The sequence below is a fragment of the Chiloscyllium plagiosum genome, unplaced genomic scaffold (genome assembly GCF_037043375.1).
Source record: "Chiloscyllium plagiosum isolate Xiang-an unplaced genomic scaffold, Cpla_swu_hap1 HiC_scaffold_7, whole genome shotgun sequence".
Taxonomy (NCBI): domain Eukaryota; kingdom Metazoa; phylum Chordata; class Chondrichthyes; order Orectolobiformes; family Hemiscylliidae; genus Chiloscyllium; species Chiloscyllium plagiosum.
In genome coordinates this window covers 107,206,870-107,222,444 of record NW_028270145.1, presented here as the reverse complement: position 1 = coordinate 107,222,444, position 15,575 = coordinate 107,206,870, and the positions used below count along the sequence as shown (strand labels likewise).

Sequence of the window (15,575 nt, the reverse complement as noted above, 5' to 3'; positions counted from 1 at the left end):
CCTCTGACACCTGAATTTCTCTAACGATTCTGTTGTGGGGCTTTCTAGCAGCAGCCTTGTGAAAAGTTCATCATTTTTAAAATATTTTTTCGTGGGAAGTGGGCTTTACTGGCAAGGCCAGCATTTGGTGTATAGAATAGTACAGCACAGAAACAGGCCCTTCGGCCCATGATGTTGTGCCAATTTAGATAATCCCTTCTGCCTGCCCTCAGTCGACATCCTCCATTCCTTGCATTTTGTGTGCTGACCTGAAAGTCCCTTAAACGCCACTTTGTTTCCCATCCCTAACCACTATTGAACTGAGTGGCTTGCTGGGCCATGTCAGAGGGCATCCATATCGGTCTGGAGTCACATGTAGGTTTTCACAACAATTGATGATAGTTTCTTGCCATGTGTGGAAGCATTAACCTGGCTCCTTCTAGCTGAGGAGCTGGTGCAGGGGAGAAAGGTTCACATTTTTGGATCATTAGAATCTCTTCTGTGGTAGAAGTGACCTGTACAAGAAGGATGGATTGCACCTAAGTTGGAAGGGGACTAATACATTGGCAGGGAGATTTGCTCAAGCTGCTCAGGAGGATTTAAACTAATAAGGTTGGGGGATGCGGAGGGGAGGTGGGATGGGATTCAGGGAGATAGTAAGTAAAAAGATCAATCTGAGACTGGTACAGTTGGGAAAAGGAGCAAGTCAAGCAGTCAGGACAGGCAGGAACAAAGCAGAGTACCAGGTAGGACTGATTAATTAAACTGCATTTACTTGAATGCAAAAGGCCTAACAGGGAAGGCAGATGAACTTAGGGCATGGCTAGGAACATGGGGCTGGGATATCATAACAATTACAGAGACATGGCTCAGGGATGGACAGGATTGGCAACTCAATGCTCCAGATAATAGATGCTATAAGAAGGATCGAAAGGGGGATGAGAGGAGAGGGAGTGGCGTTTTTGATTAGGGATAACATTATGGCTGTACCGAGGAGGAATATTCCTGGGAATATGTCCAGGGAAGTTATTTGGATGGAACTGAGAATTAAGAAAGGGGATGATCACCTTATTTGTATTGTACTATAGATTCCTCCAGTAGTCAGTGGGAAATTGAAAAACAAATTTATAAGGATATCTTAGTTATCTAAAAATAACGGGGTGGTTATGGTAGGGGATTTTAACTTTCCAAACATAGACTGGAATGTTAAGGGCTTGAGTGGAGAAGAATTTGTTAAATGTGTACAAGAAAATTTTCTAATTCAATATGTGGACGTACATACTAGAAATGGTGCAAAACCTGCCGTATCTTGGAAAATAAGGCAGGGCAAGTTACTGAGTGGGGGAGCACTTTGGGTCCAGCAACCATAATTCTTTTAGTTTTAAAGTAGTGATGGAAAAGGATAGACTGAATCTAAAAGTTAAAGTTCGAAATCGGAGGAAGACCAATTTAGGAAGGTTAGCTCATTTGGCTGGATGGCTGATTTGCAATGCAGAGTGATACCAACAGTATGGAATCAATTCCTTCACTAACTGAGGTGATCATGAGGGATTGTCTGTCTCAACCTTTACCCTCACCTGATGTGGATTGACCCTCAGGTTAAAACACCACCAGTTGCCTCTCTCTAATGAGGGAGCAGCTCTATAGTCTGGTAAAATTATGGCAACTTTACCTTTACATTTTAGTCAGATTTAAAACTTTTGTTTTTCTTAGGATAAGATATGCTTTAACAACAGCTCTCTCATTTGGCCTTCCACCTTTAATTCATTACGTACATATGCACCTAGGTTTCTGTCCATGTACCTCACTGGAATAGCACATTTCATTGTTTTACTATTTCTCCATGTTCTTCCTACCAACACTTGTCGCGTTATGCTTCCCTGGATTGAAAATTATCTGCCACCTATCTGTCCACTCCACCAACTTAACAATGTCCTTTTAAAGCTTCGATTCAAACATGGACCAAAGCTGAATCGCAGAAGTGAATCAAGGGTGCATTTGACCAAGTATGGCATCAAGCAGCCCCAGCAAAACTGGAATCATTGGGAATCGGGGGAAAAGCTCTCCACTGATTGGAGTCATACCTGGCACATAGAAAGACGGGTGTGGTGGTTGGAAGTCAGTTATCTTAGCTCCAGACATCTCTGCAGGAGTTCCTCAGGTTAATGTCCAAGGCCCAACAATCTTCAGCTGCTTCATCAATGCCTTTTCCTAATTAGGGTCTGAATGGGGATGTTTGCTGTTGTTTGCACAATGTTCAGCACCACTCACAATTCCTCAGATATTGATGCAGTCGACATGCAAATGCAACAAGACTTGGACAATATCCAGGCTTGGGGTGACAAGTGGCAAAAGTAACATTTGGTCCACACAAAAGCTAGGCCATGACCATCTCCAATAAGAAGCAAATCTAACCATTACCCCTTGAGATTCAATGGTGTTACTGTCACTGAATCCCCACTATCAACATTCTGGGGATTACCATTGACCAGAAGCTCAATTGGACTTGCCAATACAATAACTACAAGAGCAGACCATAGACGAGGAATCCTGCAACTAGGAACTCACCTCCTGACTCCGTCATCTACAAGGCACGAGTCAGGAGAGTGATGGAATATTTCCCACTTGCCTGGATGGGTGCAGCCCCAACAACACTCAAGAAGCTGGATACATCCAGGTCAAAGCAGCCTGCTTGATCAGCACCACATTCACAAGCATTCACTTCCTACAACACCAGCACTCAGTGTGCTATCTACAACGTGCACAGCAGGAATTCACCAAAGATTCTTAGACACCAACTTCCAAACACTCAGCCACTTTCATCTGGAAATACAAGGGTAGCAGATACATGGGAACAACACCACCTGGAGGTTCCCCTCCAAGCCACTCACCACCCTGACTTGGAAATATATTGCCGTTCTTTATTGTTGCTGGGTCAAAATCCTGGAATTCTCTCCCAAAGGGCATTGTATGGCAACCTACAACATCTGGACTTGAGTGGTTCAAGAGGACAGGTCACCATCACCTGCTCAAAAGCAGCTAGGGATGGGCAATAAATGCTGGCTGAGCCAGCAATGCACACATCCCATGAGTGAATATATAAAAAACAAACTCTGCTCTGAATTATATACATTGTGGAATTCTAATAGTTCTGGAAAAGATGGGCACAAATTTGAAGAGCGATATTTAGAGAATTGAGAGGAGAAAAGGGGAAATTGAATTGAATTAGCTTTATTGTCGCATGTACTTGCCTGAATACAGAGAAAAGTCACCACTTAAGCTGCCATCTTAGGTGTGGGTTCTTGAGTACAAATTCTTAGGGAAAAGAAATTAGAAAATAGGGAAATAAAAGGTCCAGCACTACAGACCTTCAACAGTAAAAATTCAAAAGTAAAGCGATAAAAAGTTAAGAATAAATCCTTCCACAATAATATAATAAAGAAAAAGAAAACAATGAATTTAAGACAAAGTCCATCTGAGTTCATTTCATGGCTCTGGGCATGAGCCTCTGAACACCCCCAAGGATAATGAAGTCAAGGGTTTTTTTTTATAAGGGACACTGATAGCACATCTGAAAAGGAGAGTAGGTAAAAACAATGACTGCAGATGCTGGAAACCAGATTCTGGATCAGTGGTGCTGGAAGAGCACAGCAATTCAGGCAGCATCCGACGAGCAGCAAAATCGACGTTTTGGGCAAAAGCCCTTCATCAGGAATAAAAGGAGAGTAGGTCAATACCTGAAGAAAGAGAAGCATGAACAATATTGCCGAAGGTGGAGATCAGAAGTGAATGTTGGGTGGTCAGCAGTTTAATGGGAACGGGATTGAGAAAGCCAGAGGTTGGGTCTCATACATAAGATAAGCGTGAGAAGGTAATGGAGGGAAGATGGCAGAGAAACTAAAGAAAGCTGAGGGTTCAAGTCGGGCAGGGTGTTAGCGTTAAAATTAGTTTTACTGTTCCAGCAAGTGGAAAGGAGCGACATTGCAAAGGCAGCTAATTCTGAAGGTCTTAATCTTGATGATAAGAAATTCTGTGAGTTGCTTGCAAATGTTGTTGGAGGTGCAGATGGAGGAACTTAAAATCACAGATAGAAAAATTTCTCTAGTACACAGAAGGAAAATGCAACAGATGGCAATTAAAAAACGTGCTTCCTCGACAAAAAGACAGTGCTTTGAAATAGATTTCATTCTAACTCTCTAGGACCTCCACAGGAGATAGAGTGTGGTGCTGGAAAAGCATAGCAGGTCAGGCCGCATCTGAGAAGCAGGATGCTGCCTGACCTGCTGTGCATTTCCAGCATCACTCTCTCGACTCTGATCTTCAGCATCTGCAGTCCTCACTCTCTCCCCAGCAGGTAGGAGAACAAAGAACAAAGAAGATTTACAGCACAGGAACAGGCTCTTTGGCCCTCGAAGCCTGAGCCGATCCAAATCCACTGTCTAAACCTGTTGCCTAATTCCTAAGCATCTATATCCCTCTGCTCCCCACATACTCATGCATCTGTCCAGACGCATCTTAAATGAATCTACAGTGCCTGCCTCTATTACCTCTGCTGGCAATGCATTCCAGGCACCTACCACCCTTTGTGTAAAGTACCTCCCGCGTGTATCCCCCTTAAACTTTTTACCTCTCACCTTGAAAGCATGACCTCTCACCTTGAAAGCGTGAGAAGGACCATTTTCCAAACATGCACCCTTTTCACACTGGAATTCAAGGTTTGAAGTATAACAGAAATTCCACACAATAAAATTAATGAGTGGAATTTTCACTGGCACTCAGTGTCAAATTCCAGCATGTGCTTCCATTGCACAAAGACACCTAAACCAAACACTGTCAATCACAGTCTTTTCCAGCCAGAATTGCTACCTGATATCCAAATCTGAATGCATTTAATCATGATAAGCCATGTTATGCAGTTGTCAAGCAAGCCAGAAGCCTTACTTCTTAGTCACCTCCAACCTAACCCACTTGTCTAATTTCACCTTTTTCTTCCACTGACTGAGACCAGGAAATGTTCCAACGAACCTTAAGTCTACTCTGCTGCCAGTTGACAAAATATATTGTAATGCAACATAGCGGCTAAAGGCTACAGCATGAACAAAAAATAAGTATCACCATGTTCTGTTGTTAATTGCCGTCCAATGCGTCTTGCAAGTAAATGGATATTATTTTAGGGAACAATCAGCACTGCCTGTGATCTTGAAATTGCATGCCAGCATTCATTACAAATGTACCAGAAGAAGAAAATGATACACACTGCATGGATCAAGTTTGCTTTTATTTTCTTTTCATCACCAGCTATAAGGAAGAACAATCTTCTGCCGTTCACTGCCTTCAGTTATTTCCTTCTTTCTCAACCCTCGCCTTCTCCACCAACTCCATCTCATACAAAAATATGAATTAACAGCAGGAGATGGCTACACAGCTCTCAAACCTGTCCTGGCATGTGTAAAATCACAGCTGATCTGATACTTTCATATCTACTTCTGATGTGTTTGATTCCCTTGTCAACATAGAATCTGTCTAATTTAAGCTTAAACATATTTAATTACTTGCCTTCGCTGCCTCTGGGGAAGAGAGTTCCAAAGCCTCGCAACTTTTTTTTATTATTCATGGGATGTGGATATCACTATATCGGCCAGCATGTACTGCCAATCCCTAATTGTCCAAAGGGCAGTTCAGATCAGTTGTCGTTCTGGAGCCACATTTCTGCCAATCAGGTTTGGACATACAGATTTCCTTTCCATTAGATAACCAGATGGGTTTCTATAAACAAGTGACAATGGTTAGACTGTATGCTTTTCCTACACCCAAACTTTTGTTGAATTCAGATTTCTCTATCTGCTATAGTGGGATTTGAATCCATGTCTCTAGAACATTCGCCCCCACTTCCGGACTACTAGTCCCATGACATTACCACCATGCCATTCTGTTCTCTGTCATCTCACCCTTCAATGGAAGGTCCCTTACTTTTAAACATTCTTGACAACACTGAGTGTTTCTTGAACAATAGAAAATCCTATTCTGTGCCCTGTGCCAAACTGGCAGTGGCAACATTATTAACCTAGCTGTCCTCAGAATAAAAACAAACATAAATCAGAGATCTCTGTCTGAACCATGATTGACACACAATTCTATTCAGGAACAATCGCCGTTGTACAGTTCTCTCTTCAAATTATTTTATCTTACCATAAGCTTATCTTGTGACTGAGTTTGCAAGTGTTCTGTGAAATTTAATCATAGAGAGTCCAAGGAGTTCCAGAAAATAGGAGAATAATATTTTGCAGTTAACAAACAGACAAATTCCAAAAGACATTCGGTATGCAAACAGAGTTAATCTACCTTGTTTCACTTCAGGAACAAAATTGCTTTTGCTCAAACTGGTGCCACATTTCCCACATTACAACAATTACTACCTTTCGGTATTTCATTCACTGCAAAGCATCTTGTGATGTCCTGTGGTTGTGAATGGCACGTTGTAAATGCAAATCAAAGTTTTAACTGGAATCCATCATTCTAGACAAAATCAGTGAGCCTTTGGAAATAGTGAGGGGACCCAAGATTCAGATTGGAGGCTGTATGTATTATGATACATGGAATATCTCAATTGTGTGTGGCAAATTTGTTAGACCAGAAAGTCTTTATCTGTCTATCACTGTTTATACAAAGTACCGGACAGAAACAGACCTTTCAGTGCACCAAAAACTGTGCCGACACACAACACCTTTCTAAACAAAAAAACGTTTGAAGTACATATCCCTTTATTCCCTGTCTATTCAAACATTTGTCAAGATACCTTTTAAACGTTACGATTGTGTCTGCCTTCACCACTTCCTCCGGCAGCACATTCCAGGCACTTACTGCTCTCTGTATAAAGAAAACCTTGCCTCTCACATCTCCTTTAAACTTACCCCTTTTTACCTTAAACCTACATCCATAAGTAAATGTGAGTTGGTGTGCCTTGGGAAGAAGCAGGGGAAAATTGGAAAGGAAAAAAAAATTGCCCTTAAGTGCGTTTGACTATGCTATCAATGGTCCCTTTAATTGTTATAAGATCATGTGATTAGCTGAGAGAAATTAAATTATGTGCCTAAATACCCCATGTTAAGGTGACCTGGGTCAATGATTACCTCTGTTGGAGGTATGGGTCCATTATGTGGTCAAGCTTTTATGAAACTAGTGAAATAACTCATGTTAATAATGATTAAGATTTATGACTTCTCGCATGCAGCTGACTCTCTGTGCAAGATTGCTGCTGAGACCAGTACTGTTTAATAACGGCTTCTGGTAGCAGTTCCAGAACTAATTCCGATTCTAAGAATGTGCCAAGTGTTAGTTACTGCTAAGTAACATGTCTGGTGCCAACATTAGCTATTACAAACAAAATCAGCAATTGCTGGAAAACGTCAACAGGCCTAACAGTATCTGTACAGAGGAAACAGAATTAACATTTTGGGACCAGTGACCCTTCGTCAAACTTGGAGAGGTTCTGAAGAAGGGTCACTGGACCCGAAAGGTTAACTCTGCTTTCTCTGCAGACCTGCTGACTTTTTCCAAATATTTCTGATTTTGTTTCTGATTTCCTGCATCTGCGGTTCTTTATTTTTTTTTTCATTTGCTATTATAAATCTTATTCTCTCAGCGTTTGGAACTTTGGAGGCAGTTTTTATAGATCAAATTGGAATTGATTTTTCTTTCTAACTTATTCTTTCCATTTTTTTCTCTCTCTAATTCTCCCTCTGCAGAGAAAGACCGTGGGAGAGTGGTATTGGATAGATAATCTATGGTAATGCTCTGGGGCTTGGATTCATATTCCCCCCACTGAAATCACTGGATTTCAGTGATTTTAAATTCATTAGTAACACCTGAATTGAAAGCTTGTCACAGTGATGGTCACCATGAAATGATTATTGTATAAGCCCAACTTGTTCACTAATACCCATTAGGGAAGGAAATCTGCTGTCATTTTTACTCATACCTGGACATCATGGCTGGGCCAGCATTCATTACCTATCCCACATTGCCAAGAGGGCAGTGAAGAGTCAGCTGGTTTGATGTGAGTCTGGAGTCACGTATAAGTCAGCAGAATTCCTTTAGTGAGCCATATGGGTTTTAACAACAATTGATAGTCAATAAGCTTGCGTTATAATTCCTTATTTTCCTTGAACTCAAATTTCACCACACAGTGGGAATCAAATCCATGTCCCTAGGCTAATGTTCTGGGATTTCTGGATTACGAGTCCAGTGACATTTCCATTATACTGTTACCTCCCGATAGGGCTGGCCTATATATGATCTGGGTCCACAACTAGTAAGGTGATGGGGAACAAGTGCTAGCCTTTGCCATCCACATGGAGATAGTGAGGACTCCAGATGCTGGAAATCAGCATCGATAAAGTGTGGTGCTGGAAAAAGCTCAGCAGCTCAAGCAGCACCAGAGGGGCAGGGGAACCGACATTTCAGTTTGGAATCTTTCATCAGGACTTTCCTGCTCCTCTGATGCTGGTTGACCTGCTGTGCCTTTTCCATCTCCACACTTTCTTGACTCTTTACCATCCATATCCCGTTAAAGAATGTAAACCTGATTTGACACGAAATTCATTTCTCATTGCACAATTTATTTTCTAGTTTTTATCTTTGGTGGCTAAGGAGATATCCTGTTGGTTTCCTGTTTACTGTGGTCCCTGTGCCTTCTTTCCCTCACTGGCATTCTCAGTATCTGCACAGCGCAAGGTTGTTAGGCATTAGCGAGTGTATAGGCAAGATTAATTAAAGACAGGCATCTGAGTGAACCCTGGCTCTCTGTTAATTTCTTCCTGGGTTATGCCTGTTTGTGTTTTGCTCAGTAATCTAAGTGCCAACATCCAACCAGTTTGGTGTAGATACGTGGGTTCACATATCTGCATTAAAGCTGTCAGAACTGAGGATGTTTTGCATGTGTTAGAAAGAGTCCTGACCTTACAGGACATGCTAGATATCAGATACATGAATCTTTCTCTCCCTTGAGGTGAGATCCTTAATCCCTTCCAGCAAACCTTGGTCCCTGAGTCGGCAGATTGGAGGTGCAAGGCCATTCAAAAGATTTGAGCACAAAGTTAACATTGGCAATCCCAATGAAGTGCTGAGGGAAGCGCCATCTTTTGGATCAGAGCATGAACCAGAAGACCAGAAGTCATAGGAGCAGTTGGTAGGAGGCCATGGAATAGTGGTATTTTTGCTATCAATCCAAAGACTTAGGTCATTTTATGGGGATCCCGGTTTGAATCCTGTCGCGGCCAATGGTGGGATTTGAGTGCGTTAGAAAAGAATCTGAAATTAATGGTGACCATGAATTGTCAGAAAAATCCATCTGATGCTCCTTTAAGGGAGGAAACTACCATCCTTACCAGGCCTGGTCTGGCCTGGCCTACATGTGACCCAGTAATGTGATTGACCTTTAACTGCCCTGTGGGCAATTAGGGATGGGCAATAGCCAGCGACACCTTCATCCTGTGAATGAATAGAGAAATGTGTGCCATTGAGCCCATCATTCACTGAGATCATAGCTGATCGGACAATCCTCAATCCCACTTTCTTACCTTTTCTCCATCATCATTGATTTCCTTAAAAATGTGTCTGTCATAGCCTTGAATATAATTGACAGATCAGCCTCGACTGCTCTCTGCAGGAAAGAATTTTGCTGACTCATCATTTTCTAAGAGAAAAATATTCTCCCTCATCTCAGTTTTAAATGTGTGACCCTCTATCCTGACATTGTGCCCTCTGGTCCTAATCTCTTCCACAATGGAAAACAACCTGTTTGAACATATCCTGTCAAGTCTTCTGAGAATTCTATATGTTTCAATACGATCTCCTCTCAGTTTCCTAAAATTCTGGGCTATGTACCCTCACACATGGATATAAATTATCCCATAGAAGTGAAGTGGTTCTCCCCGAACCCCTGGCAACACTTTTCTCTCGTTCAGGCAATATCACAACATGGGTTGATAGAGTCATAGAGATCGGATTAGAGTGGTGCTGGAAAAGCACAGCAGGTCAGGCAGCATCCAAGGAGCAGGAAAATCGACATTTCGGGCAAAAGCCCTTCATCAGGAATGGATGAAGGGCTTTTGCCCGAAATGTCGATTTTCCTGCTCCTTGGATGCTGCCTGACCTGCTGTGCTTTTCCAGCACCACTCTAATCCAGACTTGGGTTTCCAGCATCTGTAGTCCTCGTTTTTACCTAACAGAGTCATAGAGATGTACAGCACAAAACAGACCCTTCAGTCCAACTCGTCCATAGCAACCAGATATCCTAACCTAATCTAGTCCCATTTGTCAGCACTTGGCTCATATCCGTCTAAACCCTTCCTATTCATATACCCATCCAGATGGCATCTTACTGCTGTTTGGTGGAGCTTGTTTTGCACAAATTGGCTGCTGTGTTTCCTAAATTACCACAACGATTTCCAAAATCAAAAGTACTTAATTGGCCGTGAAAGACCTTTGGATATTCTGAGGTACTGAGAGGTGCTATACAAATGCAAGAATTTGTTCTCTCTTTAGGTTGGCCCTTACTGTGTTCCTCCTCTAAACTTTCAGAGAAAAATGTTAAATCTTGTATAATTTTCACAAAAGAAAACATTTGAATGGTGTTCTTAAACGAAAATGCTGATCATTGAAATGTTAATGCATGCAACATGAACACACTGCATCATTTGCTATCATTTCTTTTCTTGCCCCATGTAGGTTGGTCCGAGAGGTGACAGGTGTGAATGTAAACATGCGAGTCGGGATTCACAGCGGACGAGTACACTGTGGAGTCCTTGGACTCCGCAAGTGGCAATTTGACGTGTGGTCAAATGATGTCACCTTGGCTAACCACATGGAAGCAGGAGGCAAGGCTGGGTAAGATTAAGTTGTGCCCAAAACTGAGCTGCTCGCAACACGCCTGGCACTTATCCTCAGCCTCATAAACCACAAACTGGCACCTCCTGTCTGCCCTCCTCACATGATCATCAATATTAAGTCAACAAAGCTGCTCTTTGGTCATCGTTATAGAGTGACACTCACAGTAGCACCACTTAAACTATATTAAGCATGTTGGCTGTTCTGCGCATGTTCACACACTGGTTAACGTGTCCCTTTGCACTGAGGGTATCGTGTTGACACTCACTCCCCTCTTAGCGGATTCATGACTCCCCTCAGCTAGTACGTACTTTAACAGATGTCAGGAACCAAGCTGAGAAGAAATAAAATTTAAAATCACACAACGCCAGGTTATAGTACAACAGTTTATTGGAAGCACTAGCTTTCGGAGCACTGCTCCTTCATCAGGTGGTTGTCAAAACAAGAAATAAAATAAAGATCTAAGTATCTAATACAGACTGCATCACATTAAAAAAAACTCTGATTGATGTAAGGCCTTTCGATACATGTAAATTCCTTCAAGGAATTATTCCTTTATATTAAAGAAACAAACATTTTTACTTAAAGCCCTATATCAAAAAAGCTGATCCTTTAATAACCACTTGGAACTGTTGATCAAGCTGTCAATGTATACCACCCATCACTGAAATAATGACAGATTATGGGAGCTATCAACCAGTAATAATTCTAAAATCTTTGCTCCCAAGGTTATGTCATCGAAAAGCTGTTGAAACTGAAAGAATGATCTTTTACAATTCATAAAGACATTAAATTTATTTTCACATGAAGTTTTTTTCATCGAAATTTAGAAGGCGAAGGATTTAAATAGTTTGAGAGCTTGACAATACCACATACCTAATCCATTTTTATAAGCATTTACATCTATAGTTAAAAAAAGGTCATACAATACAGTATCAGACCCATGTTCCAAGAAAAATAGAACTTGTTTGAACTCAGCAATGAGCAGGCAAAGGGTGAAATTGCTATTGGTGAATTTCCCCTGAATCCCCATCAGTGGTGGAGCGAGAACACCAATATGGAACCAAGATTCAGCCTGGGACCCATGGGATCATTGAGTGGGAGAAAGTGTCTGAGGGATAATGTAGGAGAATAGCACAGGCACTGGGGCTATGGAGACAACAAGGACTTCTTACTAATGCTGGAAGATGCAAATGGTAGAGGGATATACAAGAAATTCCAGAGTTTTGACTGAATAAAGTTTTTAAAAATTTTGGGCCTCTTCTGGCTCAGTCCTTGCCCCTGCACATTGTTCTCAAAGCATTAGCAAAGAGCTGTTGAAGGAATTTAAAATTGAGAGGTATATATGTGTGTGGACAAAATTCGCCCTAACGGTGATGTCCCCATGTTAAATTCGTTTGCTATCACAGTTGTATCTTGTGTACAAAGATTTTTATAATTTTTTTTCTTGGAGTGTAGACAACAGTGGCAGAACCACCACTTAAACCCCCATTTCTCATCACTGTGAAGAGGTGGTTGTGGTGGGCCATCTAATCACTGCAGTCCATGTGTTGTTAGCATTGTGTTCCAGGATAACTCACCTCCTGATTCCTCAAAGCCGATCCACCATTGACAAAGCACAAATTGGGAATACGATGGACTACGTTCCACTTGCCTGGATGGGTGCAGCTCCAGCAGTACTCAAGAAGCTTGACACCATGCAGGACAAAACAGCCCACTGCTTTGACACCACCTTCAACATTCACTCCCACAAGATACAGTGCAGAAACTCACCCAGCTTCCTTCAACAGCACCTCCTAAACCAACCATCACTACCATCTATAATAACAGAAGTCACACCACACTAGGTTATAGTCCAACAGGATTATTTGAAATCACAAGCATTCATAGTGCTGCTCCTTCGTAAGGTGAAATTTTACAAAACACTGAATGGTGAACACTTTCTCCTGATGAAGGGGCAGTGCTCTGAAAGCTTGTGATTTTAAATAAACCTGTTGGACTATAACCTAGTGTGGTGTGACTTCTGTTTGTCATGTAACTTCTGACTTCGTCTACCCCAGTCCAACACTGGCACCTCCACATCATCTATAAAAACAAGGGCAGCAGATGCATGTGATCACCATCACCTGAAAGATCCCATTCAAGTCACTCGCCATCCTGACTTGGAAAAACGTCACTGTTCCTTCAGTGCTGAAACTTTTCCCACATAAACAATATGGGTATACCTACACCCAATGGACTGCAGCAGCAAGAGGTTAGCTCAACCCAACCATCTCAAGCACAATTTATCAATGAACAAAAATGGTGGCCGAATCAGTGACAGCCATATTCCATGATCAAAGAAAAATTGGAAGACTGAGCTAGTGATGATAATACTGGATGCGATAGATCTTAGAGTGAAGCTTGACTTGATAGCTAAGTTTTATTTTTGCAGTTTTGGACATTAAAATACTAACCTGCAACTCATTCCCAACTGCCCATTATTCTATGTACTAGTGAGAGGGCAAAAGAATCAGCAACCAGAGAATACATATTTAAGAAAATTAGCATAAGAAACAATGGCACCGTAAGAAAAATAATATTTGAATACAGAAAGTTGGAAATCTAGAAAGCACTGCTTGAAAGGCTGGTGCAAACAGCTTCAATAGTAACTTTCAGAAGGGAATTGGAGAAATACATAAAAGGAAATCAAGTTTCTGGACTATGGAGAAAGGTGCAGAGGAAGTGTGTATGGTCAGATAGCTCTCCCAGTGAGCTGGTGCAAGCAAGATAGGCCAAATAATCCCCTACTGTGATTCATTCGTCAGATGTGAGTGTCACTGTTAGACCAATATTTATCGTCCATCCCTAATTGCCCTTGAGAAAGTGATGGTGGGCTGCTTTCTTGAACCGCCTGAGCCCCTGGATGCAGTTATGAAGATAGTTCTAGGATTTTGACCCAATGACAGTACAGGAACAGCAAAACAGCTCCAAATCAAGATTGTGAGGCCATACTGGATTTGGTTCTGGGTAACGAACCAGGCCAGGTGTTAGAATTAGAAGTAGGTGAGCACTTTGGGGATAGTGACCATAATTCGGTGATTTTTACACTCGTGATGGAGAGGGATAAGTGTGTACTACAGGGCAAGAGTTATAGCTGGGGTCAGGGAAATTATGATGCGGTGAGGCATGACTTAGGATGTGTGGCTTGGAAAAGTAGACTCCAAGGCAAGAGTGTAAATGATATGTGGAGCTTGTTCAAGGAGCAACTATTGAGTGTCCTTGATAATTATGTACCTGTCAGGCAGGGAGGAAAGGGTCGTGCGAGGGAGCCGTGGTTTAATAAGGAATTGGAATCCCTTGTTAAATGGAAGAGGGCGGCTTATCTCAAGATGAGACGTGAAGGTTCAATTGGGGCGATTGAGAGTTATAGGGTAGCCAGGAAGGACCTGAAGAGAGAGCTAAGAGCAGCAAGGAGGGGACATGAAAGGTCCTTAGTCGGTAGGATTAGGGAAAACCCTAAGGCTTTCTATAGGTATGTTAGGAATAAAAGAATGACTAGGGTAGGAATAGGTCCAGTCAAGGATAGTAGTGGGAAGTTGCGTGTGGAGGCGGAAGAGATTGGGGAGACACTGAATGAATACTTTTCTTCAGTATTTACTCAGGAACTGGGCATTGTCGTCGATGTGAATACTGAGTCACAAATAAGTAGAATGGATAGCTTTGAGGTATGTAGAGAAGAGGTATTGGAAATCCTGGAAAAGGTGAAAATAGATAAGTCCCCTGGGCCTGATGGCATTTATCCTAGGATTCTCTGGGAAGCAAGGGAGGAGATTGCAGAGCCATTGGCCTTGATTTTTATGTCCTCTTTGTCTACTGGAGTAGTGCCAGAAGACTGGAGGATAGCAAATGTGGTTCCCTTGTTCAAAAAGGGGAGTAGGGATAACCCTAGTAACTATAGGCCGGTGAGTCTCACTTCTGTTGTGGGCAAAGTCTTAGAGAGAATTGTAAGGGATAGGATTTATGCACATCTGGATAGGAATAATGTGATCAAGGATAGTCAGCATGGTTTTGTGAAGGGCAGGTCGTGCCTCACAAACCTTATTGAATTCTTTGAAAAGGTGACGAAGGAGGTTGATGAGGGGAAAGCGGTAGATGTGGTATATATGGATTTTAGTAAGGCGTTTGATAAGGTTCCCCATGGTAGGCTACTGCAGAAAATACGGAGATATGGCATTGAGGGTGAGTTGGAGGTTTGGATTAGGAATTGGCTGGATGGAAGAAGACAGAGGGTAGTAGTTGATGGCAAAGTTTCTTCATGGAGTGCCGTCACTAGCGGTGTTCCACAAGGATCTGTTTTGGGACCATTGCTGTTTGTCATTTTTATAAATGACCTGGAAGAGGGGTTAGAAGGTTGGGTGAGCAAGTTTGCGGATGATACGAAAGTCGGAGGAGTTGTTGACAGTGAGGAAGGATGTGGCAGGTTACAGCAGGATATAGAGAAGCTGCAGAGCTGGGCAGAAAGGTGGCAAATGAAATTCAATGTAGCTAAGTGTGAGGTGATTCACTTTGGGAAGAATAACAAAAAGATGGGGTACTGGGCTAATGGTCGGATACTTGGTAGTGTGGAGGAGCAGAGGGATCTTGGTGTCCATGTACACAGATCTCTGAAAGTTGCCACCCAGGTAAATAGTGCAGTGAGGAAGGCATATGGCGTACTGGCTTTTATT

The 15,575-nt window shown here is 42.1% G+C and overlaps 1 protein-coding gene across 2 annotated transcripts in view; it reads left to right on the top strand.

Moving 5' to 3' along the window:
- adcy5 (adenylate cyclase 5) overlaps positions 1-15,575 on the top strand; it is a 424,142-nt gene that overhangs the window by 297,464 nt on the left and 111,103 nt on the right. The window contains exon 6 of one of the 2 annotated variants that reach the window (XM_043694258.2): positions 10,708-10,866. The exons of the other annotated variant lie outside the window; for it this stretch is intronic. Coding sequence (XP_043550193.1) covers positions 10,708-10,866 — 159 coding nt within the window. The remainder of the gene's footprint in view (positions 1-10,707; positions 10,867-15,575) is intronic. 2 annotated transcript variants of the gene reach the window in all.